The sequence below is a fragment of the Grus americana genome, chromosome 31 (genome assembly GCF_028858705.1).
Source record: "Grus americana isolate bGruAme1 chromosome 31, bGruAme1.mat, whole genome shotgun sequence".
In the NCBI taxonomy this organism is placed as follows: domain Eukaryota; kingdom Metazoa; phylum Chordata; class Aves; order Gruiformes; family Gruidae; genus Grus; species Grus americana.
The window spans coordinates 2,411,648-2,436,715 of record NC_072882.1 but is presented as its reverse complement, the minus strand read 5'-3'; the positions used below and the strand labels follow the sequence as shown (position 1 = coordinate 2,436,715).

Here is a 25,068-nt window from a genome sequence, read left to right as displayed (position 1 = left end):
AACAATTAAGAGCTTGGGGTTCTTTGTTGGGTTTTTTTGTTGGTTTTTTTTTTTTCCTTTAAATCAGCTTTATTTTTCTAACTGTTATTTCAATTTCCCATAGCACCTTGGCAATGTCAAAAACAAATACAAATACATGTATTATCATTTTAACATTTAAAGCATGAACCTACTTTACACAAATTTTGTTTTGGACAGTCTTGACAACAGGAATATATCAGAACAGACAAAGTATAGAAGCCAGATAGGTTGCTTTTTTCTCCTTTCACTGAAGCCCTACCACGTTGAAGAGAGATCGTAAATGCCAAGGGGAAGCTGGATTCATCCGGGAGGAACAGGATGTCTGTAGTAACTTGAGCTCAATATATTATCTGAATATTTTGTATTCTATAAAAATTAGAACAAAAACCATTTATGCACAGTCTGTTTACATTTGAAGTTGCATTTTTTGGAAACTGTATCCATAACTGAAGCTCCATAAAAATAAACCTCTGGTTCTTAAATATAAAATTTTAAAGTTGTTACAGGTTACTTTGCAGATGGATTTTTCAGAAATAAGTTGCTTTAACTCCATTTCAAGTCCTCCCAACTGTACATTAAAAACAGACTCAATTAACCTCTTGGAGTGCCTATGCTAAAGGCACCAAAGAGAAGAGCCAACTAAAAATACTACAACAAACCAAAATTATGTACCATCCTAAAGGAAGCTCAGACTATATGTAATATATACACACAAAGAAGAGCATGATAAATCACTCAGATTAATGGCAACAATCTTATGTTTCAGAAGGAAATATCAAAATTAGAAACAAAAATTCTATTGCATATCTGTAGTAATCAAGGATTTACAAAAAAACTTATCAGAAGCAATTTCCCCCGAAGTGCATTTCTGTTGCATCGTCTGTAATACAATGGCGCATTTTACAAATTTAAAATATCATCTGTACATACCAGATATTTTACCCCAGGTGAACACTCACTTGGGTAACAGTAAAAATAGCGGACATTTTCAAGACAATTAAGCCAATATTGACAAAGTAGTAAGGCCATAGCTATTTAACTACAGTAAAGCATTGATTAAGTCACTTATTTGCTACTGATCTGCCACAGTATCATCTTTCTCTTCTGGTTAATAGAGTGGGTTACTTTTTTTTTGTTGGGTTTTTTTTTTTTTAACCTACTGCTAAAACTGCACCATCATACTGTGCCAGGCTAACTTCTTTGAAAAAAAAAAAAAAACCAAAAAAAACCAAAGATAGCAGGAATGTAAGATACTATAAAACTAAATTTTAGAAATCAAAAGAAAAAACTTTTTGCACTTTTAATTTTACTATCACATGCAAATAATTACTTCTCTTTTCACTCCCCAGCAGAAGTACAAGAGAGCGGCCCAATCTTTTCCATGCACAATAATTTGGAAAAGAACTTAACTAGGGAAGTATACTTCTGTAGCCAACAAAAGTCAACAACTCTGAAAACAAGTCACAGTTCATAAAACCAAAAATTAGGTGTGATGTGCACCTTCTGGTATTTAACATCAGCAGAGCAGGAAAATTTATGTTTACATCATGTGGTAAGCTATCAAGAAGGAACCACGGAGAAGTGTTATTTGTCACTTCAAGCGCACACCGAGCATCACTGCTGAACAAGGGACAGTTTCACCTCTGCTGAGAGAACGACACAACTCGAATGAGACCAACGAGCTGTACCAGCAGTCAGCTGCCTTGTCCCCGTTTGCCCCGGTCGGTCAGAGCAGGCAAACTCCGTGGATTGCCTGAGTCCGTCATTGGGATGGTGTAAGCGATACGTTTGCCATGCAATACAAGAACTGCAGGAGAACTTGCACACAGAACTATGGTTTTCACAGCCTTTATATTCACTTGGTTATTTCCCCACACGCACGCAAAGAATAGAAAGGAAAAAACCCCCAAAACCACAGTTATAAATGGCAGCAGGGGGAGGGGGGAGAAGGGAAATGCTGATGTTAAATCCTTGCACGTAGGTATTAAATAAATAATTATGAGCACCCTAATCTGATAGAAGTTTGAATATGCTGGGAAAAGCCAGCAGGCTTACGGACTTATTTGCATACACTGTACAAGAGCCACAATCCGCTGCTGGAAAACGCACAGCCAGGACATAGGAAGCATCCTTGCCACAGTCAAATTTTTCCAATCACCTTACAAAAAAAGATTGAACTGCAGTTCTGGGCTGTTTTTTTCCACATCTAATAAATGAAGTTCTATTTCTCAATTCAGATACTTTCAGCACTACAAGGTTATTCTATGCACTGCACCGAAAGCGGACGCCTGCGTGGATCGGAATTGCGCGCTGCCTTTACCACGGGGGTGAGATCGACGTCTGCTCTTCCCCAACAACCCTTCCTCCAAATGGCAAACAGCTCGTGGGAGCCGTCACCATCCCGACACTTACTCAGCTTTGCAATGACAGCACACATCTACCCTAAACAACCGTGACTATCATACAGGTTTGTTTTTTCCAGTTTCACTGCAGTAATTGTTTATAGCCTTTAAAATGATTAAAAATTAACTTGGAATTCATTGCATTTCAGAACTTGAACACTTTTAAACTTCTCTATCATTCCAACAAACATAGCATTATCAAAATAAATGGAGAAGGGTTCTGTAAGCATCCCTAAACTGTAGACGTGATCAACGATTTTTTTTACTAAATTAAAAAAACCTCCCAAACCCAGTACAGGTAGTTTAAAAGTGAATAATGATTTTGGTTTTGTTTTTTTTTTTTTTTTATATATATATGCATATATATATAACATGCGTAGAAATGAACAGTTAACTGCATAAATACATTATATTGTGTTATGAATCAAATCAAAGCAATTGCCAAGCTGAATAATAAGTTAGAGAAATGACAACTCTGGCTTTATATATATATTTATAAAAATAGATATGAGTGTTCTCAAAGCAGTTGATAGAGAATGCCTACTGAGTAAGAAGTCGCCAAGGGTTATCTGGCTAAGAAATCAGAAGATGAAAATTTTCACAGTTATTTTAACTGCCACTTACATTCATTCTAATGGCAACACTAGCATATATTACTAAGATGTTTACGGTATATATCACAATTGAGTTTTCCAGTGTTCACAACTTACGACTTTAAATTTGTACACTTGCTATTCACTAAAATAAAAAGAAAAAAAGAAAAAAGAAAAGGTATAACTCTTACTGCTGGAAGCTACTTTTCCCTAACACGTTATACAGAACTTTGAACCCTGGCATGCTGATTTTGGCAGATTAATGCGCTGAATTTTCCTATTTCAGTCATTATGGTAATCACCTTTAAACTTAACCACTTACTACACAATAGTGTCGCAAATTTAGTCAGCGTACAGCTAGGCAAGATGCTGCCTTTCAAGTAGCTTCTCTGAACATGAGGGGTTTTGTTTAACCTTTAGTTCCACTTTAAACAGTTAAAAAAAAGTCAGTTGCTACTACATCAGCTGTAAACAGTGAGTTCCCAGGAGATATAAACCCTGATTTCTAGCATACAGCATCCCATACCCTACTGCAGAACACAAAGATAGGTCGGTATACAGAAACCCCAGCCACGTCTCTGATTTGCCAGCCATTCAGAGAGACATCAGTTTAACCCAGTGGGGCACGCAGAACTCTGTGCCCAGAGTTCCCACCTGCAAGGCAGAATTCCACAACCGCAACTGGAATTCCAGGTTCTTCACTGGTGAAGCTAACATCAAGTACTGTGCGGCCACCCACCGATCCTATACTGGGCCTGCCTCTGAAAACATACCAAGATAAATGTACAAAAGTCTGTAATAAAGAGATTAGAGAAAGTAACAAGCAAGAAGAAAAGAGGGGGAAAAAAAACCACACACAACAAAAAAAACCTAAAAAGTTGCCCTCAAAAGGAGGCGAGGAAAAAGGGCAAATTAAAAATTCTGACGTGCTCCCTTCTGCCTCCTTCCAATTGCGCCTAGAAGACAATTTGCGCTGACCATGTGCTCTGACCTATAATCCAGTATCCTGTAAAAATTATAGTTTAAAATGCTTGCTGAATGAATTATTAGTAAGGTCAAGAGACTATATTTCAAGCTGGAAACACAAAGTTTACTACAGTAGTACATTCAGTTTTTATCATCAGTGACTAAGTCATGACAACAGTATCTGGCTGCACTCATTCCACTCACACGCTGACCAAGCACCTCAGCTGCAGATGTGCTCTGCAGTGCAAGGCCATCAATGGCAGACACATCATCCAACAAGCCAAATGTTAAATAGGTTAAAAAAAGTTCTAATTTTACAGAAATGCTCATTTTTCAAAAATAATATTCTCTTATCCTTCTCCTCCTACACTGAGGGACAGGTTAATTTGTCAATTCATATTCTTTCACTTTGTCAAAACGCTAGTTTCACAACCCCAAAACTGATTTCAAGCAGGAAACCCTCTGCAAATTAAAAACAAAAATACAAAAATTATAATCTCTATATTTATATTGATTGGAATCCTCCAGCATTTGTGAAATCACTTTTAGAGATGAATTTTGGGACCCTCCACAACTTCTCCACACAAGCCACACTCCAGTTCCGTATTCCCCTTCACGAATTCTTCTTTCTCACAGTCTCCTTTGCTGCTTATTAGTCCACAGCTCAAATTAAATAGAGAATAATTGGCTGGACAAGCGTTACTTTGGTGACCGGGGTGGCACGTACTGCTCCTTGCCGATACGTCGAGGTGCTCCCTGAGGCGATGATCTGCGTCCAAATTGGCGCCTCTGTTCCCTGATTTTCCCAGCAGCTCCCCTGGGAGGCCCGTTGCCTCGGAACCCAGAATAATCCTTCATTCGACCTTCAACCTTGTCATGAGCCTTCTCCGGAGCCTTCTCCGGCGTGCCGTTTTCTTCATTTTTGGCAGGGGGAACTATGTTGGTGCGATGTTCCCTAAGAGGCTGAACAGGAATGGGGGGAGGCTCCTTCGGGGGCTTCTGGCAAACTTCAGCGTAGCTTAGCTTGCGAGGCTCCTTTGGAACCAAGGGAGAAGAGCAAGTTTTACACACCAGACCAACCATGCTATGCACTTCCAGACCATCCCAGGCACAATGTCATGAACAACAGCGAGAACACGTACAGCAAGCAATTACATCACAGGTGTGGCAAACTGCACAAGGGAAGGTCCGGAGTGCCGCATCAGCACATCTGAGAGAAAGCTCCCGTGTTCCCCACCCGCTCCCTGCTCTGGGCCTTACCTGCATCAGCAAAGCAGGAGCTGCACTTGCACTAGCAGAAGGTGAAGTGGTATTTGTCCTTGGCGGCTTTGCAGCGCCGACAGGAGAGACAGACGCCGGTGGGGAACCGTGGACTGTAACATCTTTCTGAGTAGACACTTCCTCCTGTTTGCTGTCTGGCTGAACTGTGCTGTTAAATCGAGAACAATTTAACATTAAACCCTACTCACACAGAAATTAATGTTTGAGAAAGTATTTTCTTTTCCAAGTCACAACTGCATTTTTTGCAGAACAGGACGGTACAGCCATTACCACCACGATTTGTTATTCCCATCTAGTGGCCTCTAGAGAAGCTGCCCACCACAGACGGAGAAGAAACGACAAACGTTATTGCCACCTTGCCAGACACCAGCCAGTCTTTGCTAGAACAGGCACTTTTTAATAGTCTCGATTCAAGTAATCTGCATACCTTAACACCACAGCTTCAGTCTGACTTGGTGAACTCACACTTGTCACAGGCTGTTGGACAGTGCTGTGCATCTGTTCTTCCTGAGCAGGAGCTGGACAGCTGGGCAGCAAGTCTTTGCTTTCCTGTACAGAAAGCGTAAGTTGCAAAATACCGAAAGATCGCAGATGTGCTTAAATTGCCCCTCAAAATGCCAGTTTAAGACACCTAAGAAGTGGGATATTTCCAAAGGCTGCTCATGTCCTGATTATAGGAGTTCTACTTCTTTTGAAGCATCACAAACACAATCACCCTTTATATGGCCAAAACAAACAGTGGATAAAATGAGAAGTAAGGCTGTATCACCCAGCTTATCAATGGTCCCACCAGCTCGAACAATAGACTCATCTGGAAACAGCCCTTGCTCACACTACACACAAACTGTTCCTACTTCAACAGCCAACACTCCTTATTTGCCTGCTTTTTCCAAAACAGTACCGAGCTTACAACAGTGCGATTACAGAAGCTTCAGCTGAATACCCACAAAAAGCCAAGGAAATCCAAGGACGGACGGACAAAGACGATTATAGGAACATAGTATGATGTTTGGGCTTAAAGCATTCTAATGCACAGCTCTAACAAACTGATTCTTTACGCAGCGGAGAAGGGACACAGACAGCACGTGCCAGAGGCAGGAGCGGGTACCTTTTCTTTGCAGACTCCTTTAACGACATCGGACATCCTGCTCTCCAGCACAGGCTCTCCTAGTATTTTGGCTGTGCTGCCAGGCAAAGGTGGGAAATTTGATGCTAGCAAGTCAAACTTTGGTGTCTGAGTCTTTGTTTCTGCTGAAGGCTGAGGTCTCTAGAGAAGGAAAAGACCCGTTAATAGAACCATAGCATTAAAAGCATGGAGGGAGCGTCAGGGAATTTCCCAGAAACTCTGAATACCCACAACGTTATCTGAGAATTTAAGGATTATCACGTCGTTCCTTCTATAAGTGTTTGTTTGTGCAAAGCCAACAAGTTGCACTTTGTGCAACTCCTCGCAATAAGGGAAGTGGAACTTACTGAAACCCGGTCATCTTCTCGTCTCCTCCGACCTCTGAAAACGTTCCTCCTTTAAAGGCAAAAAAAGAGTCAGTAAGTGCATTCATCTGGCTGAAGTGCACACTCATCTGCACAAAGGGAGCCTGTGGCAGGGGATTTACAGCAGCCTACTGATGCTGCTCAAGATACAGTTCTGGGATGTTCTCCATCTTCAGGAGGGGTCAAAGCTCTTACACTCTTGGGACAGAGCCAACATGGGAAACAATTTTTCTTTTCTCTCCTCGTGGAGGAGGTACCCTAGAGCATTGTATCTGAACAAGCACAGTGACAATTAGACTATAATATTATAGAATAGTATCCTATAATTTTATAGTAATAAACTTAGTCATCTGATTTCTCACATATCTGTCTCGGTCACTTATTTTTAAGTGTCTAAACACTTAAATGAATTAACAGAGAAAAGATAAAGCCAGTTGATCTTACAATGTTTAGGAGCATCAAATTCCCCAAGCGATGATTCGCTTATTGTTTACAGCAATACAAATACCATCTTTGCTTCCGCAACTGTTCTAATTCTGGGAACAAATCAGGCAGTCATTTTGAAATAAAGACACCTCACTATCTTACTGCAAGGTATTTGTCAGAACAACTAATAGGTGTACAGCCAAGCAGGAAGCATTCATGCTCCCCATTAAGTATTTATCACGCCTGGTTTATTTAAATGTCAGTTTTCTCCTGGTCAGTCTTTACAGAAACATGTATCGTGCCAATGGTTGATGGCCCTTGGCTCACACAAGTCATTTGAGCCTCCAACACCACGACCTGGCTGCAAAAAGCAGTACACCCGGTTCTTTACCTGCCCCTGCCAATGCCATAATCTCCATTTTGCTCCATCTGCGTAGTAGGAGACTCCTTCTGGGAATAACCTTGGTCTTGGTGCCCAGCTAACGTACTGTTATGTCGCTCCGTAACAAAATTCCTTGAGTTGGTTCTGTTCGGTGGTCCGTCCCCCATTGGCATGGTACCGACGGCAGCTGGACCCTCCGCAGCGTGTTCCGAGCTGGTCGATGATCGGAAGTGAGGCTTCACGCTGCAGGACAGAGAGCAGCAGCTGTGTAATCCAGTTTAAAGAACAACATGCACAACTACCATCAACTACAGTTAATTTGTAGCTGACAAGAAGGGAAGCCAGTAAGTACCGGGACTCCATCAGAGAAGTTGTTTCCTACACAGATTTGTCAAGAGATCATTCTTCCTTACCTCCATCTATTCCTTTGGTTAGTTTTCTTGCAACCTCCCCTCCTGTCAGTGTGCTGCCATTTGAAGAAAACATCAAGAACACTGCCCGACAGATACCAAAGGGGGTAAAAAAACCCCAAAACCTAGGGGTGGTAGAAGAGCCAGAACAACCCAAAGAGGGATTCTTCATTTGTCTGGGCCTGCAGCACAGGGACGGGGTATTGGAAAGTGATCTGGAGAACTAAGCCAAGCCTGAGAACAAACCGATGGGGCCACAAGCAAAAAAACTGAACTGAAACGAGAAGCCAGAAGTAGGTGACGACTAAATAGGCTGAAGAGAAGAGGGGAGATAAGGCTAGCATCGCTGAGAGCCCACCTCCCCAAGAGCGTGAAAAGCCAGGATCTTAGTCTCACTGTTCCCACAACACTGACTCTGCAGTTCACAATACCCCAGCCATTTTACCCAGTTATTGATTATTCAGCATTAAAGCTGTGTTTCCTTTCAACAGAGATGCAGCTGTGCATGCTCAGAGCTTCTGCAAGTTAAGGCTCAGGGTCTTAAAAACAGAATAACCCCCAAAAACTCTGATGTACCGTAACACAGAACAGTTTTCTGGAGCAGCATTCAGGTGCCTTAGACTATTTTCCACTTCTGCGCCTCACTGTCCTTTCCACACAGCACCAACCAGTTTCAACAAGCGAGGCAAGGACCTTAAACTATCTCTTTCTCCTCTGGTCAACCCTGCACACCTCATAACTCAAGGATAGGAGGAGGATTTTGCATGCTTATTGGTTTTAAACAATCTCATGATAACATTCCACACAATCAGAAGAAATTCTCCCACTGCCAGCCAAAGCATGATTCTCCTGTCTGGGAGGAGACGTTAACTTGACTACACGATCTCTTACAGAGTAATCAAGGAGCAGCCTGAAAAAGGGTCCTTTCTTTCCACAGACCATAAATCATGCACCTTTTCCTTTCTCTAAGCTAAGTGAATACAGAGAGGCATGTTGTGGATGCCACAGACCCCAAACTGCCTGTAGTTTCCTTCCAGTTTCCACCAATAAACTTGTTCTCTCCCACTTGGTCAGAGAATTTAAGTTGGGAGGAAAAGAAGGCAAAATAGGAGAATTCAACAAGTGACAAATTATCATTTGTTAGCACTAAATCAGAACAGCAGTGATGTGGCTGTAGCAGCAGCAGATTCCTCCCTCTGCTTAGTCGTTGTCGTGTGTATTATAAAAATCAGCTCCACCACTATCTCCACAGCCTTGCGATTAACAACTCGAAGTTCCGCAGCAGAAAGCAGAACAAAAATCACCTTTCAATAGCTCGGTTTTGAGTGGGCAAATTAATCTGCTTCACCAAAGACATTTTAAGGTACCTTTTAGATAGCTGGATAGAAAAATATAAGTTTAACCAACATTAGTACTGAGGATTCTCTGTTACACAGACTCAATCTTCCTTTCCCACAAGGATGTTGCAACAAATTAGGGCAAAATAAACAACGAGGGGCTTAAACAAATGTTTAGCTACAGAGAAAAATCCAATACTTAACTATTAACTGCCTGTATGACAAAACAAACTGTGTTTAATGAGCCAGGACAGAAACCCAAAAGCAGCAGCTGGATGAAGCTCTCCAAATGAGCTCTTCTACAGTTCAAGAGCAGATATGCTAAACAAAGATTAATTCATACTTCGCAGCCTCAAGAAGCATTAAGAACCAGTTTTAAGGCCCCAATAAGGTTAAGTTTCCCATCAGCAAAGACTATAGGGAGGAGGAGGAGGAGGTAAGCTCACTAAGTTTTTCCATTTTGTTCAATTTGTTCTTAAAATGGAAGATTCTCAAGTCATTTTTCAGCCCTCAGATCTCATAATCTTACCCGTCATTGAGAAGGCCACAATCTTGTCTGGGCAGAAGAGCAAAGCAGAAAAGACAAGGAAAGGTAAGGAAGAAAAAAAGCAGAGAGAAGGAGAGATGACGTGAGAAAGCAAAAAGAAGGAAAAGCATGAAGTGCAGGCTGCCCAGACAATCGACTGTTGGACCTGTTCTCTCTTAGCGCGATACTTGATCATCACCGGGCCAAACTGTTACCTTCACAGTCTCCTGTTTGCAAAGGAACCCTGCTGAGGCATAACTAATGTCTGCTGCCAGAATACGAAGACTTATTACTGCAAAAACAGAGCTTTGTACTAACACAAAGGCTGGGCGAGATTGGCAGGAAAGATAAGACAACCAAGACGGACCAGCAGAACCTGTACACGGTTGACCCTGTAACTTTGCAATGACTGAAGTTTTACAAATCAAAGTCTTGACACAACTAGAAGAAGTTTAAAAGCTTAAGGCTTCTATAAAAGTGATCTACAAGGCAGCAGTGAACGTGTGGGCATTTCAAGATGTTAATATTTGGGTACGTACAATTCTCGTCATTTCAGCATCCACACTTCTGAGAGGATCCGCATATGTGAGAGTCTTACAGGCTTTAAGTTTGGTCACAATTTAAAGGCAAAAAACCCCCAACCCTTTACAAAAAGGTCTTAGATGGACGCTGAGCAGCCATAACTGAATCAGCTGCCCCGTCTTCCAAGCAGAGTCATACTACCAGTTTCACAGCCTGTACTAAGACTCTGCTGAGTCACTGCACACCAAATTCTGACGTTCACCTTCTGCCAACAGCCACAAACCTTAACTGCATCACAGAACCACTTATGGCACTAGCAGTTGTCAACCGATTTCTCAAACAGTATAAAAAGCAATTCCCATGCTACCAGCCCGCATGCTGAATACAGTGAAAGGGCTTGCAAATAAAAACAATTTCCACCCACACAAACAGATTACTACTCCATTGTATTTACAGAGTACTGTTCCAGCAAATACAAAGCCGTTTCCTCCTCCCCAGTGTTTATATCTGAGTTGAGTTCTTACAGTTACAGGAAAGATGGGGTAAAGCAAATAAATTATAGTAACAGACTCAGCATCAAGCAGTTTTAGCATACAGCAGCCTGGGCATGCAACTCTCAGCTGCATAAACTGAATGGCTCTCTGCAAGACTAATCACACAACAGGAAAAGCTTTCATTTGTGCTGCAGGAGTGTATAATCTGCGTATAACAAACATAATTAGAAGTATTACCTTAAGAGGAAGTTATTTATTTGTCTGCAGAAATTCCTCTGAGGCTTTTAAAGGAGTTACCTTTGCTCTCTCCAGCACGTATGTCCATTATTTTAGGAGCTTAAGCTGCCACCTTGATTTTAATTTTATGAATCAAGTTGAAAAAGTTATATGTATTTGATAAACAAAGTAAGTAACCTAGTCCCATCAGAAGGCACTGCATTTTACAGTTGCAAGGAACACTTCAGGATCTCGATACTGTAAGTTCTCAGAGAGCAAACAACTGACGGAGCTATCTTACCGATTTCTATGGAATGGGCGACCTATACTCAAAGAAGCAGCATTTGTTTTATATGATCCTGGTGTATTAAAGCCATTCACAAATCCACCGTTAGGAAAGGGGGCCTGCAACAGACAGAACAGTCTCAATGGCTGAACTATAAAGAAAAACGTTTGCAGTTTTATGAGATCAGCTTCAGCAGTTATTCATCTAGTCTGTTTGTACTTTTACACTGGGCTACCGTATCTCATACGTTGTAAACTTACTCCTAAAGTGAAAACCCCACCAGGTTAGCAGTCTGCAATTTAGCATCAGAGTCCTCCTGTTCCTGGAAGAGCTACAAAGCTCTTTCAGTAACACTAGATACTGGATAACAGAATTTCACATCGTATTTCTTGAAATAAATGGCAGTCAATCACAAGGCATGCAGCCTCTCTGACAGCCTTGCTTTATCAGGTCCATGACGTAACAGGAAGTATCATAAAACAGAGGGACTGCCTAGGAAACCTGTGCATTCTACAGATGAAAAGCGCACTAACCCTACCGATTTCTTAACCAAACTATTCTTGATGTTTTGGGCTAGCTCCTCTCATTTTCATCAGCTGTTACTTACCAGTGGTGTTTCAAAGTAAGGTGCAGGATTTGGAGACCACGTCTGAGGCACAATGCTGTAAATAGAGTACTGCTGAGGACTATATACAGGCTGCATAAACAGTGGTGAGGCAAACTGTGCTTGTGTTTGAACTGGCTGAGTATAGACACTGGAATCCACTACCCGGTAACCATTCTTAGCAAAAAATGTGTTGATGGCTTTTATCCTTGCCTGCAAGATATCAAATCACATCCCATACATTAGTTGGGGGAAAAAAGAGAAGCAGAACATGAAATCTTTCTTGCCTGCTGCAATTATAACAGAAGGAATGTGAAGAGGAAGTAGGTTGATTACTGCTTACAAATAAAAACTCTGATAAAAATCAATACAGATTACATTCTTACAGCATGCTAAAGGGAAAGGGCCACATGCTGCTTTAGCTACAGAATCTCTCAAGTTTAAGATAAACACTGCTTTCCACAGCAGTAACTGCCCAGACTCCAATTCTGACAGTTCCTCTCACAGTACAAACAGCTTGCTTCAGCCTTATTTGTAGAGCAGCTAACTCTAGCTGGAGACTCAGGATGGCAAGAGTCCCTCTCCCGAGCTCTGCAGCCCCAGATTCTGGGGAAAGCGGAGAAGGGAAGAGAAACAGGAATGTGTTCCACACCTCATGGGACACGGCGCTGTGAATAACCAGCAGCAGCCGCTGAACTGTAATTTTTCAAAGCGGCCCATGACCTCATTTAAGTTAACAGCCTACAGAGCAAGTGTTATCCCACCGCTAATTCCTTAGTTTCCACCCCCCCATAAACACACACTATCATTCAAATAGAAACAACAGAGAATTCAATTCAAAGAGAAACCCCATCTAAAGAGCCTTACCATTACTGGCTTGCCCTGAAAGGTTTTCACTTCTTCCCTTAAGTATTTAAATGCCTGCAGATACAAAAAAGATTAACATTAGAATATCTTGATAAAACGGTCCTTCTCAAAGGGTATTATATGATTTAACATCAGTGAGTAGCAACATGCTTCCCTGTTAGCCCAGCTAAATTCATTAACACATCAAATACAGGATACTAGGTGTCAGTCATGGCTGGAGAGTACCGAGGCGAGAGGCAGACAAGGGAATTACAACCCTACAATCTCCCGACTTTTTTTCTCTGTTAACTAGAACTTGCCAATAACCTCTTAAAACAACAAAAGGGGGAAATCAATAAATAACCATTTCTTTTAGCTACAGGAAGCATGCATGCGATTCTCCTGAGCAGAGGAAGTATTAGTAACAAAACTGAGATGTCGTTAACAGCTGAAGGCGGCCTTACCTGTTGTGCATCTGTATCTGACTGGAATGTAACGTACCAGTTGTTGTTGTGAGCAAACTCACAGCTTATCACTTTGGGGCAGTTTTCATTTTTAAACAGAGCCTTAACCTCCTAGGGGAGAGAAGAAGTCTGGCAGTTAAGGGGACTTAGCTCTAAGCTGTAAATTGAACACTAAACCTAAGTTTACACTCCCGCTCCTCAGCTGCAATTTTCCCTTGATTGGGGATGTTTTTATTCCCTTGACAGGTCTGCAGACACCAAATTATCCTCTATGTTTTTCTGAACCCAAGAATTCTAGCCCAGCCTACTGAGCTCCCCAAATAAAAAGTGGCAGGCCCATCTGGTAAGAAAATCAAGATCAGTGTAGAACCGGCATCAGAGAGGTAACAAAAACACGGCTTTAGATCAGAACAGCCATTTAGCCAAGAATGATTCTAAGAAATATTTCTAAATCAAGGCAACCTGACAGCTTTGCAATAATCAGATTTTAAAGAGAGGGCAAAGCAGCTGTTCAGCATTTGCATTAAAAGAATTAAAAATGCTAGTAGACAAACACCCTGTGTTACAACTTCAAAAAACAAAGAACTAAATCATTCTGTTAGCCAAATATCAGTAGGAATTTTATTATCCTCCCTTCTCTGAACATAATGAGCTCAGCTCACACTGGGTTACAATGAATGAGAAATGTTTAGTAACATTCTTGCTGCCAAAACAACCGTCTGACTTCAAGTAAAGTTACCACTGTGACAAAAATTCAGCCTGAATTCCAAGCTATGCCCTGGACTGATCGTATTTTTGGATCTGAAAAGGGACCAGTTCAAAGTTCCTTCCAGAAAAGCCAAGCTAGCTCAATTTCTGGTGGAAAAAAGTTTACTTAAGAGCATTTTAATACATTAGTAAACAATGGGAAGGGACAATGATGACAACAAATTTTTGCTTTGGCTTTTTTGACAATACATCCAGGCAGAAAAAATTATAAGAAAAATATCTGTGTTTAATCAAATTAAATCCTAGTTGACCTTTTAAGCACCACTTCCTGTTGCTGTTTGAAGCACTGTTGAAGATACCTTCCAAAAGCATCAACAGGCTTTTCTTTCTTTCTTTTCTATTTATTTACCTCTATAGGTGTTGTTTCAGGGATCTCACGGAGAATGATAATACATCGTTTGTGGTTTGGTCTTACTTTCTCCCCTCTCTCATCCACTTGTACCATAGGAGAAGCTAAAATTAAAATACAAAAGTTGGCTTAATATGGGACGTCGTGCACTGCAAAACATGTCAGCAGTACTAGGCTCCACTTTCCAACTTGTAACAAAGAACTGTGATGGACTGCTTAAGAAAGCAGATTTCTTGAATTGAGGGCAAAGGACTGTTTTATCAGCTACAGTTTGTCAGATCTTCAGTACGCTTTAGCAGTTTGTCTGATGTTGCCTCCATCCTCAGCTCAGGTGTCTGAAAAGCTCAGTCCCAAATCCAATTCACTCCCAGCTCCAATTCAAGTAAGAGGATATAAAAACATTCCTAGACAGAGCCCTAACAGGAAAAGTTCAAATAAGAGGAAGGAAATCAAGTCAGAATAAAGACTTGAACTGTTCACTTACAACTGTTTCCACAAGAAGCCATGTGCAGGATCAGCACAGGACAGTATGTCAGAAGAATTCCAGCTAACTTTTTCTAATAAGCTTTTTCTCGTTTTATCATTTCTAGTAAACTTTTGCAGTGAATCAGAAGACTAGGTTTACTCCCAGAATAAGACTGTCTCTGCTAGCAATATCTTTGAGCAGCCTCTTACTGGCGCAGATTGAGGCAGATTACTATAAAGCATAATTAGAATTCAGGAGTCTGGAACAGCCACTTATTCAAACATCTGCAGAACAAGGTTCCCATCACCATCTACCAGAACAACATGCCACAACCAGCTAAGAGACTAATAGATTTCTTTAAAGCAAAGAAGAATTCTTTGTTCTACTAATATGCGCACGAAACACCCAGACTTACATCTCAAAACTTCAAGAATAAGGTCCATATCAGTTGTCAGCTTCTTAATACCTTCCATGTTGGCAATTGTCCATATTGGAACAAACTGATCACTATCCATTTGAGACATCAAGTAGAGATCCTTCGAAAGATTCTCACTAAAAAGACATAAGTTCAGTATTTTATAAAAACTCTGAACTTTACTTACAGAAGCCTCAAAACGACAGGATAACTGCAGGCTTAAATATTCACCAATACCATTCACGGCTAACTCTAGCCAAAACGTACTCAGATTCTCTCTCCTGGAAAAAATCCTAGCAGATCAACACAAAACAGAATAAGATAATTAAAGACTTTAATGAATGTTACAGTGCTCTGCGCGTTAGTCTGCAAAGAGGATCTTGCCAAAGAGACCTCTTCTGGTAATACACAGCTAAATTATCTCAATGTCTTAGAACTGTGAAGCGCAGAAGTCATACTCAATCCTCATTAAAGGATAAGGACGCGCGGACAGGACTGAAACAGCCGAGAGGTACCATGGGGTTTCCACAGCACATAGCAAATCTTGTTTCATATGGCAACCAACTCTCTCATTCACAGTTAATCTTCATTTTGATGAAGATGACAATGCGTATCAGCCAAAAAAGGGAAAAATTTGACAATGATTTTAATGAAGGGTTTACACAAAATTAACTGTACTGTACCGTGAAAAGCAGAATTCAAGTTGTTTTTTCAAACATTCTCTAATGTCTTCTGTGGACACAGTGGAGCTGCCTTCACCTAAAAGTTACCACATTCACCATCAGATCTCAGTTTCCAGGTAAGAACGCCATGCAAGAACACATTTCATTGTACAACAAAGGAATGAATCCTTCTGGGTGAGACCAAGAGGAAAAGGTATCCGAGACATGCCTAAAGACCACCAGACCACACATTCTCAAGATGACTTGGATCCCACTTGGCCAAGTGCTGCAGCTGGCTTGGATCTTCCCGAATATGCACCGAATGGAACGTTGCAAAGGTCCTACTCGGGATTTACAAGTCACATAATAACTGCAGCAGACTTCAGAGCATTACAGATACTGACAGTGGTATTCTAACTTGAATACTCACCAGACACTTCATAGATTTGGTATCCCAGATCCTCACTCGCTAGGACAATTCCATTTGCAGATGCTTCATCAACTCCTGTGCCATTTCTTGGGGCTTCACAAGATGGGGAATACATCACTTCATATTGCTTGCAGCTATCCTCTGAAATCTCTATGTTACCTGGCAAAAAACCACACATCATCAACAGAAAACCTACTATAAGCTTCAGAACATAGTCCATCTGAAAAATTTTGGCTACCAACGTTAAAAGAAATACTCAAGAATGCTGTAACTGAAAGTGTCTAGACTTAGTCTATGTTTCTTAGACTTCAGAGTCTACTTTGTATTGGGTAGCACTTTCTACCTCTCCAGTTTCAGAAAGATTTTCTGGTTTGCACTAGGACCTCAGGGATAAGTAAATAATAGGATCGTGAAACTACAAGATCCCCAAAAGCAGCAGAGGATCTATAAAACAGGATTTCCACCTGAAATTTAAAATATTTAAATGAGGTTCCTAAAAACAAAGTGCTAAAATAGCTTACATCACTTCAATGCATTACACAACTCCTATTTATGCAAAGGACTCAGGAGCACCTAGTGATTGTTACAAATCACAGTGGAACAACACTCAACACTAGTGATGAATCCACTAAAACCATGCTTTGAGAAGCGATACTATTCAGCTACTTACATTAGAAATTGCTTAAAAGCAACACCATCGTATTTGGAAAAGTTGCCTTTAATTTTCCAGCAGCGTAACGCTGCCATGATTGCCTCATATTGTTATGAACAGACAAATGAGTTTCTCTCAGCCAATGCACAAACTCAGTACTCTCTCTTCACTTCTGCTGACTTACCAGAAACTTTTGACAGGGCTGCACAAACTGAATCCTCCCTTCGTTATCCCTAACTTTTCCTAAACTTTCTTCCAGGGAATCTTCTGCTTCCTGCTTAACACGCCTCTGCTGTATTTTGAGTTACCTCAGCTATACAATTGGCTTCCTATTGACTCTAAGCCAAATCAGAAGAGTTAAACTGTTTGAATACTTAGTCCTGGATGACAGGACCAACCATGTGGCAAGGATGGAAAATGGGGACGGAAACGTAACACAGATGAAACCGAAAGGAGCTAACCATCAATGCTTTGCAGTTTCTACTCCAGTACAAACGCTACTGTCCAACAGTTCTCGGCAGCACCTCGGTGATCTATCTACCAGGATCGTAGGTGGCCCTCAGATCTCATCTTCGTGTTCACAGGGTCAAGTGTACGCTAAAGTGCAGCAACGGTGAACAAGTCATGAATCCATTTCTACACATTTAGCGTCTTGTTTCCCTCTTAGCGCGTTACTCAGTCATCACCGGGCCCCCTGGATCCTGTCACCTGCTGAAGCTTTCTGTCCTAGTGCAGCTCGGGACACCTTCCTGAATCCCTAAACCAAAGCTCACTGGTCAGACCTTTAATCTCTATAAACTGTCTTTCTCACGTCCATGTCATACGTGTTGCTACAGCAGCATTAACAGCCTCCAGGACAAGAACAAGAGGTTGTTTCTCACTGCTGAACTCTTAGGGAAAACCCTCAGCACTACCCAGCGGGGGACGTGTCACGGCTTGTGTTTAACGTGGGCCTGCGACATCTCACCCTCGGCATGAGTCCCTTGTGCAGCCGCCGTTTCTTGCCACGAGTGCTCTGTGCCATTTGTTGGCGGCACAGCCTCACCGCTCCCTTGGGGTACTTCTTGCCACACTTTTGCGTTAGGGTTTAAGCCAGCACCTTTCGATGTTACCTGCTGAAGAGACCAGAACACTTTTATTACGGAAAATAATCCAAAGACACTTTAGAAGTCAAGCCAGACAATATAGGTAAATTTAGTGATTTTCTATAGAGTTCCATATCTCAAGTGTCTAACCAGCTATTAAGCATCTATGTGATTTTTCAGTAATCAAAACAGGAGAATCCTTGGTATTTTCCAAGTATTTCATTTCTACCTCCATTAGAAGTGTTGCCTTCAACCTCTCTTTATTGACATCCGACAACATCAGCAGAGGAAGCGGCTAGCCGTCAAGGACTCTGGTAACTCATAAGCTTTTAAAGACTTGACTGTCATAATGCTCCAGTCCCCTTTCACCAGAAAGGGAAATTTTCCCTCCTCCAGACCCCTTCCTAGAAAGGAAGGTAAAAAAACATATTTCAAGGAGAAGAAACTAATGACTTACTGAATTAGTGACATCTATACTAACCAAGCATCACCTATGCTATGCCAGGATTCCTCATGAACTTACCTGAGTACTACCCGATTTCCCCATGAGTTTACCTACATCTTACACACATCAACGTATGCTAACGATTTCCTTAAACCTGGAACCAAGGAGATTAGAAGTTTTTGAAGTGCCCAGACAAACATACGCACCATCACAGCCTGCCGGGAGGGGGGATCAGGATTGTCTCACTTTGAGACTGGGCAACAAGGACCATAATCAGAGTAAGAGAGTAAACAATGAGACAGGCAAGAGAAACTGCTGGATTCCAACCTGGAACCTGACAGATAAACACTTAATTCTACAGCAAAAGACAGCGCCCTCCAAAGTCCCTTTCTGAGAGCTGCTCAGAAGCTCAAAGGCATTTGGGTAAGGAGTCCAATAATCCGCAACAGCACGCAGGATAAGCGTTGTCATGGGTTTTGCTCCACCATGACAAAACTAACTCCTTCCACATCGACAAGAAAACCAGGCTTTTGCAAAACTTCTCCTCCCAAGGCTCCCTAACACCTTACAAGCAACTAATACGGTTTCCTCCAGACAGGATCCTTCAGATGCTGAATGACAGTCCACTTCACTCGTGCCATTTGCTTGAATTTAGAAGGCAAAAGCCATTAATCCTAACTCCTATCTCACAAATCCACAAATAAGGAAGTTTGATATTTCAGAGGCCAGTCTCCTGGATTCTGAAATTAAGGAGTGGCTTGCTACCAGGCCTCAAACATAAAGCAAAAGGATAAGGAAGCAGTTGCAATAGCTTTAAAGATAATTCCTCTGCCAAGGTCACACCTAGCTCCAAAGCCATTTGCTGCAAGGACAACCCCAAATTCAGTAACAAAAAGCTGCCAAACACCGAAGAGGTTCAAGACAATCATGCGAGAAGGAAAAACAAAGATCACAACTTTTGCAAGGCCCAATTTGGGATTCAAAATCACACACACACACCTGATTTAATCTGCACGGCAATGGAGTTTTCCCCCCTTTCGTTAATCTTAGCAGCAGAATATAGCTGGAAACAGAAAGAAGAACTAGAAGTAGTTCGGTGTGAAAGGACACATCTACATTTTCCCTTCTTGATTTTCAGAGTAGTTGTCCTCCAACAGAACAACCTGAGAAGACAAACTGGCAACCCATTGCACCCATGTACTCTCACTGTCAATGCAGTTCAGCCATTTCAAAACTGAACTCTGCTCAGCCGCTGGTTGCTCCTGTGACACAGCGTACCTGTCAGCGTGAGCAATTGCTCAAGAACTGCAAACCAGCAGATCCCATTTCTTTGAAATTCCTTCTCATCAAAGCAAGGAAAGACAAGACATGCCCCGGAGATAATTCATTATTTTATAAAAATAAACACTGCCTCGCTACCTTATGTCTTTGAGGTTAGCATTCAGTTTACAGTGAAAGTAATTTTAAGGAATAAGTATGATAAAATGAAACAAACACTTTAGACAGATTTTTGCACTTCTGGAGGTGATCAGAAGCAAAAAGCAATTCTTTTTGGTATGGCAGTATGATATTATAGCAAATACCGGAAGAGACACGTGGTAACACGGAAGTTCAGAAATCACAGGTCCAAGTGAAAAGTGCTAAGAAACTAAATAGATTCAGGCCGATAAAGTGATGAATGGACCTATTAATGCAACGGCTGAAATACACACCTGAAACAGAGCGTGGGCTACTTCCTCTTTGTTCTAGAAACACTTCGTGACATGTAATGCAATTCTGCAAGACCCAGCCCTGATGTCATGCATCTTAATAGCAAGACACCACAGACTCCGAGAGGATAAAAAGTCCCTAATTTACATAAGCTTTTTGAAAATGCAGTGTGCTGTGCTCCAGGAGCAGCGCCATGCCATTCTGGCAAGCGGCTCTTCTGAAGAGGAGGCCAAAATATCAATTCTTGCTTATTTAACTGAGGCTAACAAATAGCGAGTCCATTTGATTGGCTGCAGAACAATCCTCCCAGCCGCTATCGGGAACTTTCATGATGAGGTTAAAGCTTTACAGAGTTACAAAGGTTAGGAACACTCGCTGGTATCCATGAGCTGACAAAGCTGTCCTCCTCAGCAGAGCTTCTCTCTAGTTTACGGTACTTTCGGCAAATGTGGATCAAAGATTCTCCTCCACCAATTCCTCAAAATTGACTATCGAAGAATCTGTCTCATTTTGAAAGGATGGCAAAGAATATTTTTCTTATTGTAACAGTCTAAATTACATTTAACAGATTCAACTGAGCCAACAAAAATGAAAATACTCACAGTTTTTTTTACAGTCTTCTATTTTAATATTAATTCAAATTATCCTGCAACTAGAATCTTAACACTGAGCTTGTCTGAGTCTGCTCTTTTCCCAGAGCAGACTGACTCTCTGAAAGGGAATCTAAGTGAAAAATCTAGAAGAGAATTTAATAAAACTTGTGAGGTGAGAATCGAAACATTTTCCAGAAGTGGAAGTGTAAGCAGAGGGGGAAAAAAAAACCCCGAAGGTCAGCAAGCCTATGGGCAGTTGGCAAAGAGAAGCCCTGTGCTGGCTGGGGACACGACAGGCAGGGAAACAGGCACCTGCAGCGGGAAGGGACACGTGCCAGCATAGCTACCTGTCACCTCTTCAAAGCTTATCCAGGCTGCAAAGCAAACCAAGAGAGAGAAAGCTGGTGTCAAAGCAAAAGCAACACACAGAACGCCTCTGGAACTGGCTGTGGGATATCACCTAACGACGGTTCAGCACTCTGAACGTCCCAGGCAATTCTCAAAACGCACGTTAACTTCAATGGTCATAAAAGAGTTACTTCCATTGAGTGCAGCATGTTTTTTTTCAATCAGCCAGAACAAGCACCCCAGAACTAGGGGTGCCTCATTTACCCGCACAGTTGTGCCGTACTAAGATGGCACCACCCTCACCTGCGTAACCATGTCCCTCACTCCTGCGTGAGCAGCGACAGTTTGGGGAGTTTGCCACCAAGAGAGGAGCAGGAAACATCACCTGCTAAAAAAGAGGGCCAGCGATACTCAGTCCTTCACACAGCCCTGGTTTTCTAGCTAGGAAACATCACTGGCAACAATTAGGGCACCGTTTCACCCATCTGAAATGCACGGATTTCCGTTTTCCCCAATAAATTACCAATATATTGAATTAGGAACACATACTCAACAGACCAAAACCTAAAGCTGGCACAGCAAGCCATTTTCAATTACATTTTTCACAGTGCATTTAATAATATTCCCAATGCACCTTAATTATCGATCGTTAGCAGCGTGCTGGTCCTGGCTGCAAGTGAAAAACAAGACCTACCCCAAACATTATTGCATGAAAAACAGCACGAGCCTTACACCATTCCCTCACTGCAGCAAGGTTTTTGAGCTAAGTGATATTAAAGGAAAACAAAATTCCACCGTGTGAAGGAATCAATTCACAATCACCACGTGGATACTTCAGTTAAGTCTAAAATATAACGCTGACAGCTAAAACAGCTTCAAGACTTCTAACACAATCTGGTTCTGTACCTTATTTTTCAGGCAACCCCAAAGATCCCGAGATAAAAGCTGCTGTCTGCTTTCAAGTATCCGACCACGGCGTTTCAGAACACCTGGTCAAGAGCTTTGAGTTCCCTGTCCTGGCAGTGAAAAGGCACCTTCAGAAAGTCTGGATTGTCCTTCAGGAACTCAAAATTAAACATTATTGATGCTTCCTGAACGAAGATCACAGAAACTAACTCGCATCATTATCAGCAGAAAAGAAAGGAGGAGATCAAAGCTACCAAAGTCAAGTTTGAACGTTAAAAGGATTCACCAAACGCCCAGACGCACACTGCCTGGCTTTGCAGGCTCCCACTTTGCTCCAGCTCCCTCCGAGCAGCTCGAGCCCATCCGCGACACAACCGCTCCATGTCACCGCCACGGGTTCCAGAACCTGCCTCACACGCCTGCTGCTCGGAGGGGCCACCTCCGTCTCGCAGGCTCGGCTCCTCTCACCGCGCTCGGCCTCAGATGAGGTTGGCCGCTCACAGCTCCAGGCTGCGGTCATCAGGCTGCAGCTCCCATTAGCTTGAACCATTCCTCTTCAAGTTAAATACTGTAAAACCAAATTCCTAAGACCTGTCATTCTGTGTTCGTGATGTCTTTATTTCCTCCCAGTACACATCAAGTAACGTTCAGGTCAGAACTGAGGCAATCGGCTTAAGAAAAAGAAGGTGGTTCCCGAATCTTTTTATTTAGAGGTTCTGAACCGCAGAACGCGTGTCGGCATTCATGTAAAACACCGCCACGCTTCAGCCAAACACACCATTAGCAATCAACTGGCTTCCCTCAGTCATTTGTTAATTAACCAGCTGCCCCTTGCTGGGTACACTTCTTGGGCAAAACTTACTGCAAAGTTTAACGAAGCAGCACAATTGCCCGGGTTTGTCTAGCAAATGCTAAAAAGGCTTCACCGAATCCCGTGAAACGCCGTGAACAGGCGACGCACGGGAACGGGCAGCAGCTGCAGGCAGGGCCCACGCGCTGCCCACCGCCCCTCCTGCCGCGCGAGGCGTCCGTGTGGCGCAGGCAGGGCCGGAGGGACACACCGCCGCGTCCACCCCCCACCCCGTGCCCTCCCCGGGTCACCTCCAGCCTGGGGACGGGCCGACCGCGCTCCCGGGCCGTGCTCCTCGCCCCCGCACGGCCCCCGGCCAGCCGCGCTCAGAAACGGCGGGGCCGCTCCGCCGGCCGAGCCCCGCGCTGCCACAGGTCACCCCCCGCCATCAACCCCCGGGTTTAACTAACGTGTTTAACGCAGACGCCGCGGCCGGGCCGCGCCGCCGTTCCCAGCGCGGCCGGGCCCAGCCGAAAGCGCCGGCGTGCAGCCCCGCGGGGCGGCCGTGTGCTACCGAGAGGCGCCGGGCCCGCCTCGCCGCCGCCGCCAGGGCCGCTCCGCTCCGCTACCCGCCGCCCCCCCGCGGGAGGCCCCGCGAGTCCCGCCCGCCGCCGCGCGGAACCGGCACGGCGGCCCCAGCCGCCCCAGGGCCCGCGCCGCGCGTAACCTTCACGGCAGGCCGCGGTGCGGCGGTTTCCCCGGAAGGTCACCGCGGTGCCTCCCCCACCCCCCTCCCCCGCCGCCCCCACGCGGAGGCCCCGGCACCGGCGGAACCTTCCAGAGCGCCGAGCCGCCCCCCCCACCCCGCCCGCCGGGCCCGCGGCCACCGCCCCCGGATTTGCTGTGTCAGCCCCGTCCCCTCCCCCCGGCGCGGCCGGCGGCGCGGAGCGGCGTGCGCGGCCTCCCGCCACATGGCCCGGCCCCGCGCCGCGCCGCCCCGCCGCGCCTCACCTCCACGAACAGCAGCATCCTGCCGCCCGCGCCCAGGCCGGCGGGCCCGCGATCCGCGCCGCGCTCCCCGCTGCCCGGCGGCGGCCGCGCCAGCGCCAGCGATAAGGACACTCGGGCTCCGCCTCCGGCTGCTGCTGCCGCCAGGGCCCGGCCCCCTCCCGCCCTCCGCCGCCCACCGCCTCTTCCGGGGCACGCCGAGCGCTTCCGGGGCACAGGCGGAGCCGGGCCGGCCCATTCCCTATGCGGGGGGGTGGGGGGCAGGAGGAAGGAACCACGCCGGCAGGGGGCGCGGCGCTGCACCGCTGCGCGGGAGGAACCGGCGCCCCCCCGCGGGCGGCAGTGGGCTGCCCCGCAGGGCCGAAGCGCGGGGCGGGGGGTGAGGGAATGGATCGGGGCCGGATTGCATCACTTTCTGGGGCTTGGGGCGTTTAAATGAGAGCCCAAAATACCCTTTCCGTCACAAAACGCCGGCGGACCCCCTGCCCAGCGGCGGGCCGGGTCTTTCCGCAGCAGAGCCCGCCGACCCCCACCGCCCCCGCGGGTTTTTTCCCGGTTTTTCCTCTTTTCGGTTCTGCCCCTCGGCAGCCCGCAGGGGTCACTGCCGAGCCAGGGCAGGGGTTCCCCGCCCCGACCCCGTTCCTCCCCCCGCCCTTCCCTGTGCCCACGGGAACGTGTGCACGTCCCCTCATGTCCCCGGGAAGGGCGAGCTGAGCCCACGGGAGCCCGAACCGTTCACTCGTGTAATGTTCACGCTGCGGGGATGACCAGAGGATCAGAAAGGACCAAATCTCACCTACTGAAAGCCCCCAACACCGAAATCCCGCTCGCGTGTGCCTCAGCTCGCCGGCGTCGCGCTGACCCGCGGGGCGCAGCCGTGGGGGACGGTGACACGGAGGGGATTCCTGCGAGGAAAAACCGCTTTGAAACCATTTCGCTTTGCAGCAACAGGGAAAGATCCACTTCTTAGGGCAGATTTAGGGGAACCAGGGCTGTTTGGGGGATTTCAGGTGATGAAGAAGTATTCTAAAGGCGTCACGCACCCTGCAGTGGGTTTGCTGGGGTGAAGGACAGCTTCCAGCCCTGGGGGTCCCTGTCAGTGGGCCGTTGCATCGCTCACTCTGCCGCCTGCCCGCGAGGGAAGCCAGACCCCACGTAACGCTATTACCCGCAA

The 25,068-nt window shown here is 44.6% G+C and overlaps 1 protein-coding gene across 1 annotated transcript; it reads right to left on the bottom strand.

The window, feature by feature from the left end:
• Positions 1-19: 19 nt before the first annotated feature.
• LARP4 (La ribonucleoprotein 4) lies at positions 20-24,043 on the bottom strand. The gene is given in 18 exon segments (XM_054806939.1): positions 20-4,662; positions 4,665-4,786; positions 4,789-5,017; positions 5,243-5,411; positions 5,691-5,812; positions 6,372-6,530; positions 6,737-6,785; positions 7,572-7,805; positions 11,369-11,472; positions 11,961-12,170; positions 12,825-12,878; positions 13,268-13,378; positions 14,385-14,488; positions 15,266-15,402; positions 15,949-16,024; positions 16,358-16,516; positions 17,977-18,121; positions 23,898-24,043. Coding segments are annotated over 18 exon segments (2,337 nt in total). The 5' UTR covers positions 23,916-24,043; the 3' UTR covers positions 20-4,527.
• Positions 24,044-25,068: the final 1,025 nt, after the last annotated feature.